This window comes from Mastigoproctus giganteus, chromosome 8, assembly GCF_048544385.1.
Source record: "Mastigoproctus giganteus isolate SK-2022 chromosome 8, ASM4854438v1, whole genome shotgun sequence".
Classification (NCBI taxonomy): Eukaryota; Metazoa; Arthropoda; class Arachnida; order Uropygi; family Thelyphonidae; genus Mastigoproctus; species Mastigoproctus giganteus.
The window spans coordinates 108,336,017-108,348,869 of NC_143582.1; the positions used below are offsets into that span (position 1 = coordinate 108,336,017).

A 12,853-nucleotide genomic window follows, 5' to 3' on the forward strand; every position below is an offset into this window, starting at 1 on the left:
CCTTTCCGCATCCTCCGTATTTGACCGGGTCTAATCCTTGATTAGACCGGGGCTCGAACACAGGTCTAATCAAGAAGCGTGTGCTTCTTGATTAGATTGTATACTACGGTGTGGTCACAAAGGAACTGAATGCCAAAAATAATTTTGATATCATATACTTGGATTTCAGTAAAGGTTTTGATACTGTTGCACATGGAAGACTACTGTACAAATTGGAAAGGTATGGCATTAAGGGTAAGTTGCTACAATGGATAAAGGGATGGTTGAGTGGTAATCAATGGACACTGCTCTTCGTGGACAAATTTTTTTTTTTTTTTTTTTTTTTTTGATTTGGAAGTTGTTGGCGCATCGGCTTCTGTGGCCATATTGCACCTCCCAAGGTTTTTGCAGTACTTTGATCCAAGCCCGAGGCGAGAATCGAACCCGCGACCTTTGGGTTGCCGGGCAGGTACTTTACCCACTCGGCTAGCCCGGTCGGCTTCGTGGACAAATGCTATTAGTGGAGTTCCCCAGGGTTCTGTGTTGGGCCCACTGTTGTTTTGTATATTTATGAATGATATTGATGAAGGTATATCAGGTTTAATATCCAAGTTTGCAGATGATACGAAGTTTGGGTTGTTAACGACAGTAAAGACAGCATGCTACTTCAACTGGATCTAGATAAGTTGGGCAAATGGGCTGAGAAGTGGCAGCTGAAGTTTAATATTGATAAATGGAGTACTGCATGTGGGTAGCAATAACCGAAGAGAAACTTACCAACTGTGTGGTAGTACACTCAGGGAAGTGTAAAAGATCTGGGGGTAATTGTGCAGTCAAATATGAAGTTCGCTGAGCAGTGCAGGTCTTGGAATCTTGTCAAAGATATATAGGAATTTTGCTAGCAGGGACAGGGACATGATTATCCCGTTATACAAGGCAATGGTCAGGCCACACCTAGAGTAATGTGTACAGGTCAGTACACAGTACTCTAAATCTGAATGCTGATGGGATCCTTCCTCTTGCTCAGATTAAGAACCTGAGGGGGCACAATTTCAAATTGAGGATTAACAGTTGTAGAATAGATGTGCGGAAATTTTCGTTTAGCCAGCCAGTAGTTGATTGGTGGAACAGACTTCCATCTTTTGTTGTGGAAGTTAATAGCCTAAATAAATTTAAGGCTGATTTGGAAGGAATAGAGTTTTTTTTTTGGGGGGGGGGGGATTTGGTTGATGCTGCATAAGCTTGCTTTCTTGCATCGTATGCCTCTACTAATGCTAATACGACAATATATGCTGTTAAAGCATATTATTATCGCTTTCGCATCCTGTTTGTATGAAATATATTTGCAATATCATCCCCAGTTAACATTAATCCTTATCTGCACGAAAATGCAGATAACAATCAATGTTAATAATTTACACCCAAAAAAGAAAAAACATCTTTTTAGAATTAACTTTAAATTAATTACAGGAGTACTTCGATATAAACAAAAAAAAAAAAAAAAAAAAAAAACTTATCCGGGCATGTCCCAGAGAGTTTCAAAAAGATCTAATATCTTAGATCCGGTTCTCATTAACTGTCCACAGTTCTCAAATACTTGCAGAACCAGTAGTAGATGACCACAATACCATAAAATGGATTGTATCTCTAACCTATGTGGTCAGAGATAAAGGCGAGACCTTCAATTTCAAGAGATGGGAATGAAGTATTCCTTGGGCGCAATTAACTGGAGCGACAATGTATGCTGCCGGATACAAACATGCTATGGAAAGTATTCAAGGGATTTATTCTCGAAGTTTGAAATATATTGATACCAGTGGCAAAGTTTCATAAACGAAAGATACAGAATGACTGACTCTTGAAATTCAGCGATTAATTGAGCAAAAGCAACAAGGATTGGACAGTTACAAATTCATTCACGAGATTAAGAGTTGTATGATCATTATAAGACAGTATGTTAAAAAAGTTGTATGATCATTATAAGAGTATGTATGTTCCCTCAGCATGAATTGTTGAGGAGGCTTCCATCCTGCAGTGGGTTGATAATGGCTGCAATTTACTTTTTTTTTTATGTTAAAAAAGACACTAAGGGGTAAGAAGGACAAAAAGTATATAACTTTACAAAGAAACATTTATCTATTTCATTTATAAAGTTATACGGTTCCATCAAAAATGGAATTTCCCCCAAAAAAGAAGCTTTGTTCTTTTTTGGGAGCAAGAATACGAATGGCTAGCTTCAATAAATGATCCTCATGAGGCGAGATGTCTCCTATGCATGTCTCCTACTGATAAAGACTGACAAGCTCATAAAACGGCTCAAAAATCGGCAAATTCTTTAAATCTTCTTGATAGGTTTCTTGTTAAAAAGAATACAAAAGAAGAGGATTTAGTTACTGCAGCTGAAATAACTCATATTTATCATTCAATTAAGCATTGCCATTCTTTTAACTCATTAGATTGTAGCATGAAATTGAACTCTAAACTTTACAAAAATTGCACCAAAAGTATCATTTGTTGTTTTCTGTTTCAGCTAAAAAAGGGATAATCTTAAAGAATTTCATGAGTTTGCGAAACAGAGTTTAAAGAAATTTTAAGGCACGTACCAACTAGATGGCTCTTTTCTTTACAACCATGTATAGAACGAATTTTGCTTTCATGGAAGGCTTTGAGCCTTTATTTCGTAAGCAAACCAAAAGACTGTTCCAAACAGCTTTTTAAAATTCTTCAAATTAATGAAAATTCAACATTTTCATTAATTTTATATATTTTCTTTTCTTCAACGTATGCGATCGAAATAATTTGCCAAGCAATAAAAGAGCTTGAAAATAATGAAACGTGTACAAGTGATATTTTTAATATAATGAATGATTTAAAAAATTCACTGAAGAATCATCTTGATCAAAAATGTTTTAGGTATCAAGTTCATCAGCATTTTCAGAAATTAGATCCTGTTGTTAAAAGCACAGTAATAAATGATTTCAAAGCATTTTATAATGCTGCATTGAAATATTTAGGAAAGAAAATTAATTTTCATGAAAATACCCCTTTTTTGAAACTTAGCAAATTAAGCTTTAAAAATGTTGTCCTAACTATGATTTATCTGTTGAAGTAGCAGAATATTTTTAATTAACAGAAAAACTAAGGTTGGATATGAATAAATAATTTGATGAGGTTTCAGTACTGAAAACAAATTATAAAACTGTCAACCTCTGAAAAATTTAAAACTTGTTCGAGTACTTCGAGTCAGTGGCATTTAATTTTGAAGTGTTGATTTTAAGCTTTCAAATATTTTCAAGGTCATTTCGTATGTTTTTTCAGTGCTAGAGGCTTCGGAAAATTCAGAAAAGATTTTTAGTATAATGAACTCGAAGTGGAGGGAGGTTTCACTCATAAAAAGCGAACTAATGTTCTACTTCAATTTTAAAGATAATTGTTTAGATTTTTCTGAGAAAATTAAAAATGATGCCGAGGTTCTTAAAGCTGCTCGAAGTAGTACAAAATATGTTCAATGTGAATGATTTATAGCTATTAAACCAGTATTTTTTGTCGCGTACCTAAAATTATTTTAGCTTGATGTCAATTAATGCACTAAACTTGCATTAAAATACTTGTATCAATTCATTCTTTTTATATCATCCATATCGTTCATTATCTTTATATATCAATCCATATCCTTCCCCATAGAAAGCCATAGTTTACCATTAAATATTTTAAATTCTAAATTAAACTAAAATTTGCAAATATTTATAGTCAATATGAAAACTAAAATTTTTAAACCAAAATCTAAAAAATATAAACAAAATGTTTAATTATTAACTAAAAAATCATTAAATTTTCTTTTTTTTTGGAGTGGGAGGGGGTTGAGTGAGAGTTGGAGGGTGGTAGCATTAATTATTTTTCAGTGTCCTTTAATCCAGTCATAAATCTGGTAACCCTACTCTTGGCATAAGCACATTACAAATATTGCTTCCTCTGTATCTAAATAATTTAAAAAAATTAGGTGTTTTCTCTTTCGCTCTCGGCGTTATTCGTCTTCGAAAGAGCTACTCACTCTGTATAGATCTCAAATCGGCTCCCATCATGGAATATTTTTCCCACAACTGGAGTGGTGTCTCCATAACCCCTCTCACACTTCTAGCTTCCATTCAAAGGAGGGTAATTAGGATAATTAATGACCCACCTCTTACAAAGTCTGTCCACTCTTCTCAAACTTTGTCTCTGCTTCATGCCTTTTTCTATAGAAAAAGGAATGCAGCAGAATATTTTTGCTTTCTTCCATAGGCAACCTTCTTCTGAACTGACTTCTATAATTTCCCCTCTCTCATCTAAAATGTTCAGCATCCTTTTACTGCCCAGCTTCAGACTCACAGAACCAACTTTTCTTCTTCATTCATTCCTTTAACTTCCGTTTTCTGAAAAAAACCTCCCTTCACACGTATTTCCTCACAATTACAATCTGCAGAAATTTAATTGCGATGTCAATAAGTATCTTTAAAATCTTCTCAACTCAAAAAGATAAGTATCTTTTTTCATCTTCTCAAAACCACGGTACTAAGTACTCTAGGTTCTAATACCTTTCGAGTTTGCGGTTTTCTTAAAAATATTCTTACATAATCAATCTCTTCACTCACAAATGAACGGAATAAATCACTGAATTATTTTAAATGCTTCTCTTGATGTAAAAATTACAGAAAAACATGATATTTTAGACGATATTTTGATATAAAAATAATATATATCATGCCAAACTGTTTTCTATTAAATCACCAAGTTTGATATTTGACTCACCACTCAATTTAAAAAATCGATTTCGATCAAAGAACAACTAATTTTCATTATGAAACTCAGTTCTCGATTTTTGCTTCTTTCTTCTTGTTCGCTGTCAATTAAATGAAACGAACGACATAAGTGAAAAGCTGAACTTTACCCCCGCATTTGGAATTCTGTCATCCGCATATCCTCTATTTGTCGTAGTACTACCTGTTTACATTTTGTTCACAGATGCATTACAGAAGCAGTCAGCACGATATACATATAAAAAATTCTTACGAGATATCACATAAAAGCCATATAGCGCGGAGATAAGCTCGACAAAAGTGATGACCATCATTTTTGTTTCTTTATGTGACTCTCGCGTGATCAGGGCTGAGTAACAACCATCAATCATAACAGAATAATGGGAAGTGTACCGATAGCTTCGATAAAAAATAAATTTTTCATGCACGTCTCTCTCTCTCTCAGCAAATTCTTCAGAACAATCAGATTGAAAATAGCTTACAAAAAATCGTAAAATACACTGAATTATTATGATTGTTTGTAATATTATATAGCATTAAATGCTATAAGGTAACATAACATATGTAATTAGAGAGAGAGAGAGAGAGAAAAAAGAATATAAGTTCGATGAGATCTGAGCTCATTTCAAATGCAAAAGAAGCTCTGAAAATCTCTGACCATTAGATGTCACTTTGGCAGATTTAATTTTATTCAGCAAATATGCGGATGCATGACGATAACGTGCATGAGCTGTTCCTTGCTGCTTGGAACAGTCTACATATAAGGACGCTAAGAAAAATTTTGGCGCAAGTCAATCTTTCCAACAGTTATCCTTTTCCTTATCAGGCCAGGGGCTATTCCAATACTGTATAATGAAATGCCGATTAATTTTTACAAGCTGGATACCCCCTTCCGATGGATCGTCGCGAGTGGTAGTGATTGCTAACCTTAGGGTTGTCCCCTAAGGTTAGTCAATCCCCTCTTGACATCCCCCCTCTTCCCACTTTGTCCGGACATCACCCCCCCCAAAAAAAAACTTTTCCCATTAACGTTTCCAAATCGGAAAACGAGTTCCCGATTTTAAAACAACGGCAAGGAAGGGGGAATAAACACCCTAACTAAGACTAACCATACTACCCTCTCTCGGTGACTTCAATATAATCTATTTTATCGTGTTTACTTCACAAGTATTATCTGTACGCTGAGATGAGGAATATGTAATCAAAAGATTAATTCTCAGCTTGAAAAAAAATATATGAAAACGAGTGTTTATTAAGTTTTAGGAGTCATTGTTTTTGCTTTCTTAATGATGAATGAAAAATTAATTTTTGTATCTAATTTTATCCTATTTAAATATTTAATTTTTTTTAGAAAGATACCAAAAATATCAATTTTTAAGTAGCATCAGAAGGAAGCAACCTTTCCAAATAAAGAGCTGATGTTCTCGCCAACATTAAATTTGAATTTTTTTTTCGGGGAAACCTCTTTTATAGACTCGTAGGAACACAGCGGCACTGCACAATGAGATAAGGAAATGTGAGGGGTATCCCAACCATGTTATATCGGATCGCGTGCTGCAGATATTGATGTAGGCGCTCGATGATTACGAGTGCTGTCCTATCTACAAGTCTAGCCCCGTAGAGATCAATAAATTGTCCTCATGGTGGGATATCCATTCGTTTTAAACGACTGTCAGTGTTGGTTGGCACTATTTTTTACAGCATTCAGAAGCGAAACGAAATAGAGAAGGTACCACAAATCTGGAAAAATAGATGCAAAATTTTTCAATAATCATACAATTTTCCTTCTAATGCTTTTTGCATATTGAAGTCTGAGTTTAGAGCAGACGTAGTGGAGGTAGCATTAAGCAAGTTAAGAGAAGAATGCTTGTAAAAGTAAACAATAAATTCAACTGATGAAATAATTCCAAGAATCCTATGCAAAGCAGAGTGCTGAGTTTCTTTTCATTTATGACTGAAAAAGCACCACCTTTGTTCTAACAATCACGTCTGAACTAGAATTAGAATGGCGCTGAACTTCCTTTCGGCTTCAATCATTCAGCGGTGTAAAAAGACAAGAATTCAGCACGTAATAAACTTCCTCTCATGTTTCACCTACTTGAAATGCGCTAACCATCTTGTTCATTAAATTATGCTAGCACTTTATGATCCTGTACTTACATTCAGAATGCGGTAAGTTTTGTTTGACTACCTGTGTGAAAAACGTGACATATCGAAGAATCACAAGTTTAATCGTAATCATAAATTATTAATTATAACCATACATTAATTTTACTGATAAATCAAAGTAAATAAACAAATTCGTACAGATGATTTCCTTGGAAATACTACCGGCCACGTTTGTCTTACCCTTCTTCTCCATAAGAAGATTCCACTTAATAAAGTAGAAACCGCAGGGAAACTCCCTAATTATATTTTTACCTCCAGACTCATATCATTCAATTTACTTTGTTAATAATACCTTGCTTTCACAGTTTTTTACTCAATAGCTTACACCTGTAAGTATAAATTTTTAAAATTATTTTTATCTTTATTTCACCACAGCACATTTTGAGGATATTAAAGAATATTTTGATATCGCGCGTTTCTAATCCACAATTCCTCCTTTTTTTAAATAAGCAAAATCTTCCAAAAAAATATAAAAAGATAATGCAAGCAATATTTGCACAATAAATAAAATAATAATATAAGGAAACCGGATTGTAACATTAAGCACATTCCTCTTCTGATAAACAGCGTAATTATTACTACGAGATGAGGACATAAAGTTGCCGGATTGGTGCTGTTACGGTCATGTTAAATGAGTTTGAAAATAAACAGAGTGGTTATGTCGTTGTTTAAACCTCGTGAAACCGATGGCAGTACAGAGATTGTCCGGTAGTCTGGCAAGCTGAAGATAATAGCCAGTTTCGTTAGTATCGTTAACGTTCCGTGTCACAATTTTTCAACAGAACCACGAACGAATATCACATTTTGGTTTCAATTGGAAAAATCTGCAACAGAAAAACGTATGAATATTAAAAGCTGTTTATGGTGATGAAACATCAAGTCGTACCAGTGTATCTGAATGGTATAAACAGTTTATATACGGACCTGAGGATGTTCGCGATGATCCAAGAAGTGGGCGTCCGTCAAACTCTCCAAATGAGGAGAGACTTGCAAAAGTACGGGAAATTGCGCCAAGAGATCATCGTTTGACCCTCAGAATGATGGCTGGTGAGTTGCATATGAATAAGGAGACGATTTAGGGAAAAGAAAGGTTTGTGCAAAATTTATACCAGGTACAAGGAATTTGGACCTGAAGGACAGAAAGTCAATGGTGCGTGTTACACGTGCTTCAAACGATTGCAACTACGAACTACGGAGAGTATTTCCCGGGTGAGCCCGCAATTTTGAGAGAAAGGCAGTTGGTTCTTGTTGCACGAACACTGCTCCCGCCCATTACGCACATTTCTAACGAAACTTGGCATTGTACAGATCAACCATGGATCCTGCTCTCCAGATCTAGCACCAGGAAACCAATATCCATCTTCGGAGTATTACATTAGGCCACCCGAATATTTAAATTCATCTGCATTGCACTGTGTATTATGTCCGTAAATTGCGTGTGTTCTGTGGTCGATCTGCCTGTTTTTCTGGACGAAAAACCTTGCTATCTACGCCTGAGGCCGACTAACTCAGCCGCGGAGTGAAAAAACCTTTAGCGCCAGTAGACTTCTTCCTCTTTTCCAAGGTGAAAACTGCCCTCAAAGAAAAGACATTTCAGGATGCTGAGGACAAAGAAAAATGCAGCCGACCGAATTGAACATCATCACTTTAGGGGCCTTCGCTGACTCTTTTCAGAAACCTTTACAACGGTGTAAGAAGTACAGTCAATGAGATGGTGATTATTTTAAATAAAAATAACACCATTTTTGAGCTCCATCACTCTGTGTTCTTTTTATTGCACCAGTCTGGGAACTTTATTGCCAGACCTTGTAAGTTATAATAGTAACATTATATTTCGAAATAAATACTATTCCTCCTCTGTCAAGTACTCCTGCAATGGCAGTCAATATTAGAAATCCTATCAGTAATTTTCCGGGTGTTCGATACAGTATTCATTTGTATTCAGTTCAGTTTACTGAACTGAATACAAATGAAATTTAATAAGAATATGGAACATAGGTATTCAGAGTAAAAATATACCTATAGAGCCATAGGGCCAAGTATTTAAGTAACCTAAGTTGGGCTTCATTGTTATACCCTATAATTAAACGCATAATTCATAATAAAATAATAAAAATAAAATGATGATGAAGCAAGTTAAAAGGATAGATTGAATGGAACGTTGACGAGGGCTAGCTCCACTCAATACATCCTATCAATAATTGGCTGAGACTATCTACTTTTCTGTTTGCCATTTTACAGTTTGTCTAGGTTCAAAGATTCTAAAATTATAAATTCAAATACTCTAATATTATAGTAAAATCTATGTTAAATTTAGCAGCGAACTGGCAGAATAACCGCTAGCCCAACAGATAGCAGTGAAGCAAAAATAATGATAGTGAGCGTCAACTAATAATTTTTATTAGTGAAAATTTTTATTGAAAATTAATTATGTAGTGAAAATTATTATTGAAAATTAATTATATAGTGAAAAAGGAAAGGCTTTTGCCAAATTAAGGCGAATACGAGATAGAATAAGTATAGCAATAAACCCCAGTTTCCCTCGAATTACTCTAATAGATTTTGAGGTATAAAAAATTTTAGAGTCAGCAAGCAGAAAACAAAGGCAAAGAAAAAGCACATAATATAGATACTTCGGATTTACCGGGAGCGTAACTACCCGTCCATATAGTAGGGATCCTGGTATTACAGTAGGTAGTGATATTTGAAGTAGTTTAGAAGAAATTATAGAATACCAGATGTACTATATTACAGAAATCCAATAAAGAATAGAGAAATACCTGATGTAACAGAAGATTTTAGAATGAGATAAAATGAAATAAAATAGTAAACATAAAATTTAACTTTAGTTTTTAGAAATAATAAGAATAAATCAACCTTACTGAAATAGTAGATCAAATAGAAAATCAAAATTAGTTTTCTGCAATATTATTAAATAATAAATAGAAAATGAACACTACCTTTACTCTGTAAAAAAAATGTAGCTAAAAGGATTTATAACTCAGTTTGCCGGCTGATATTTGATAAAGAAAGACAGCAACGCCCTCTCACTTTTGGTTATTTTGTGATCAATTAAATAATTAATTAATTTTAAAAAACTGAATTTTTTCAGAATTTTTCTAAATGTGGAAAAATGAAATAATTAAATAACCTACAATGTTAGGAAAATCAGAAAATAGCAGAAAATGAAAAAAAGGAGCAGTATATAACCAAAATAAATAAATAACAGACCATAGCATAGAATATTAGAAATTGTGAAAATATAAGAAAATGAAAGCAAGATAGGACAAAGAAAGAGAGCATCGTCCTCCTATTTTTGTTATTTTAAGACCAGTTAAGTAATTAATTAGTTTAATAAATGACAATGATAGAAAACTGCCAGAATTAATTAAATAACTGACAAGGTTTGAAGATTGCTGGAATTGCTATAAATTGTGTAGAAACGGAAATAGTTAAATTACTGAAAATGTTAGAAAATTACTGAGAATTGGTAGATATACTACACTGAACAAATAGCAGAAAATAACAGACAATAGCATATAATTGTGGAAAATATTATGAAATTTTCAAAATTGGGGAAACTTGAAGTATATATATCTATATATATTTTTTTTTTTTTTTGGCTGATGCTGCATAAACTCATACACTTGCTTTCTTGCATCAAATGCCACTGCTGCTGCTACTACTACTACTATTAAAATTTACAGCAAACAACTGAAAATCGCTGTTATTTAACTCACTTTGCAAGAAATTAGTCGGTACCCTAATGAGATGTTTGTTTGTTTGTTATTTTGGTTTTTAGGAGCATTAGCAACTAAGGCCATATTGCTCCGGGATATGCGGTGGTCATTCCCTGACCTTTCCGCATTCTCCGTATTTGGTGGTGACGGGCTCGAACCCCGGTCTAATCAAGAAGCGTGTGCTATGCACTGCTGCTCCTTCCCACCTGGCTACGGAGGCGCTCTAATGAGATGTACCGAGTGAATAACATTAAATATCAACTTAACATTTAAATAATTAATCACTGCCCTTATTTTATCAGTAATTTGCTTCACCATCATTTTATTTTTATTATTGTATTTTATTATAATTTATGTGTTTAATTATAGGGTATAACAATGAATTCCAACTTAGGTTACCTAAATACTCGGCCTATGGCCTTATAGTTTTATAGGTATATTTTTACTTCGAATACCTATATTCCATATTCTCATTAAATTTAATTAGTCATATTGGTATTCAGTTCAATAAATAAATTGTCATATATATATACACACACACATACTGAAACTATGTTCGTGAAAGAATGAATAATAGTTGTTTTGTTAAAGTAAATCGCAATCATTCTGATTGGGATTTACTTTAACATACTGAAAGTGTTTCATTCGAATTTTGCATCCGGAAGTCATTAACTTTTAAAAACTGCAGCCAGCCCTCAAATTTGTCATGAATATTACTAAAACATCGGGATACTATCATTAGAACTGCCTATATTTGAAAAACAGATGGAATGTATCTCTCTCAGTAAAAGTTTTAAGTACACAATTTATCATCTACTGGTCAGGAACAATTGTTGAAAGTCTTCAACGATTTTCTATAGTAGATAGCAACTAAGGTTGTTGCTGTCTACTCTAAGTTGCCATCTACTATAGAAAATCGTTCAGTGCTCTGTAATAGCAGAGTTCTGTCTCAGATTATAGAAAATCATTCAATGATCTGTAGTAGAAGAGTTCTGTCTCAGATTTTGAAACCGTCGTAAATGCTGTTAAATTACGCAAGAAAACATTTTAAAGCTGAAATTACAAGAAAAGCAATGCATGTTTGTATGCCAAAATCAATTTAATTCAGTTGACTTAATGACGATAATTTATAGAACAGATAGAAACTAAGGAAAGACTTTCTACCATAAAGTATTTATTTATAATGATAACTACCTCCAAGGTGGTCGTTTCGGCTACTGCTGCAACCTCAGTGGTGCATATCTTCCCACTTAATGAGATGGCGATGTCCGAAAGGATCCTCCTGGTAAGTTAATACATTACAGATAAATAGCAATGCACTTTTCTTAAAAGAAGGAGGATTATTTATCTGTGGTGTAGCACAGAAACAACTTACTTGCGCTACTCTCATGCTCACAGCTTCAGAAATTGATACCACTGAAAAGGATTTCGTCTTCTTTTATGCTAACTTAGGTTTGCTTCTCGCCTGCTTTATAAATTAAACGGAAGTCTGTGAGATCAATAAATGAAGTTGTTGGATCGAAAATCTTATATCGGAATGTTTGTTGTATCAACTACTTTAGTCATGGTGAGTCAGTTCATATCGATTATTGTGTACTACGTCTGTACAAATATCTGTTTACAGGCTAGTATGCATGTTCTGGTAAATAAAAACTGAACCCCTCCGCCTAAATACAATAAAATTATGTAAGTTACATCTAATTTTCTCTATAGTCAGACACACTTATATAGATTCGGGCGGATAGCGCAGAAGTCAAGAGTTTTCGAAGCTTACCTAAAAGTTGAGATTTAAACCAATATCCATCTCTCAGTTCCAAATAATCACTTTCACAATTTGGAGATTCAAATATGTCTAATTCTGTTATGTTAACTGCAATTCTTTCACCGTGGGTGGCGGTGATCCTCCATTCGCAGTGCTCATTATGTGAAGGCGGAGACATGCTCTGATATTCTGGAGAAGTAAAAAATCCGAATGGCTCTTGAAGTGTTCGGCCACATTCTAAAAAAGAAATAAATATAACGTATCATTATATGCTATTTATACAATACATTATATGTACACTAAAAATAAATGCTGCAAAAAAAGAATTCCGTTCAATATCTTAATTATTCTTGATAATGCCACAAGCCATCCAACGAGGATTGTTTATGTCTGTTCCAATATCAAGA

The 12,853-nt window shown here is 34.1% G+C and overlaps 1 protein-coding gene across 1 annotated transcript in view; it reads right to left on the reverse strand.

Moving 5' to 3' along the window:
• The window catches only part of LOC150081758 (protein tolkin-like), a 285,479-nt gene that overhangs the window by 98,747 nt on the left and 173,879 nt on the right, over positions 1–12,853 (reverse strand). Inside the window, exon 9 of the mRNA XM_090379622.1 lies at positions 12,459–12,683. Coding sequence (XP_090235748.1) covers positions 12,459–12,683 — 225 coding nt within the window. The remainder of the gene's footprint in view (positions 1–12,458; positions 12,684–12,853) is intronic.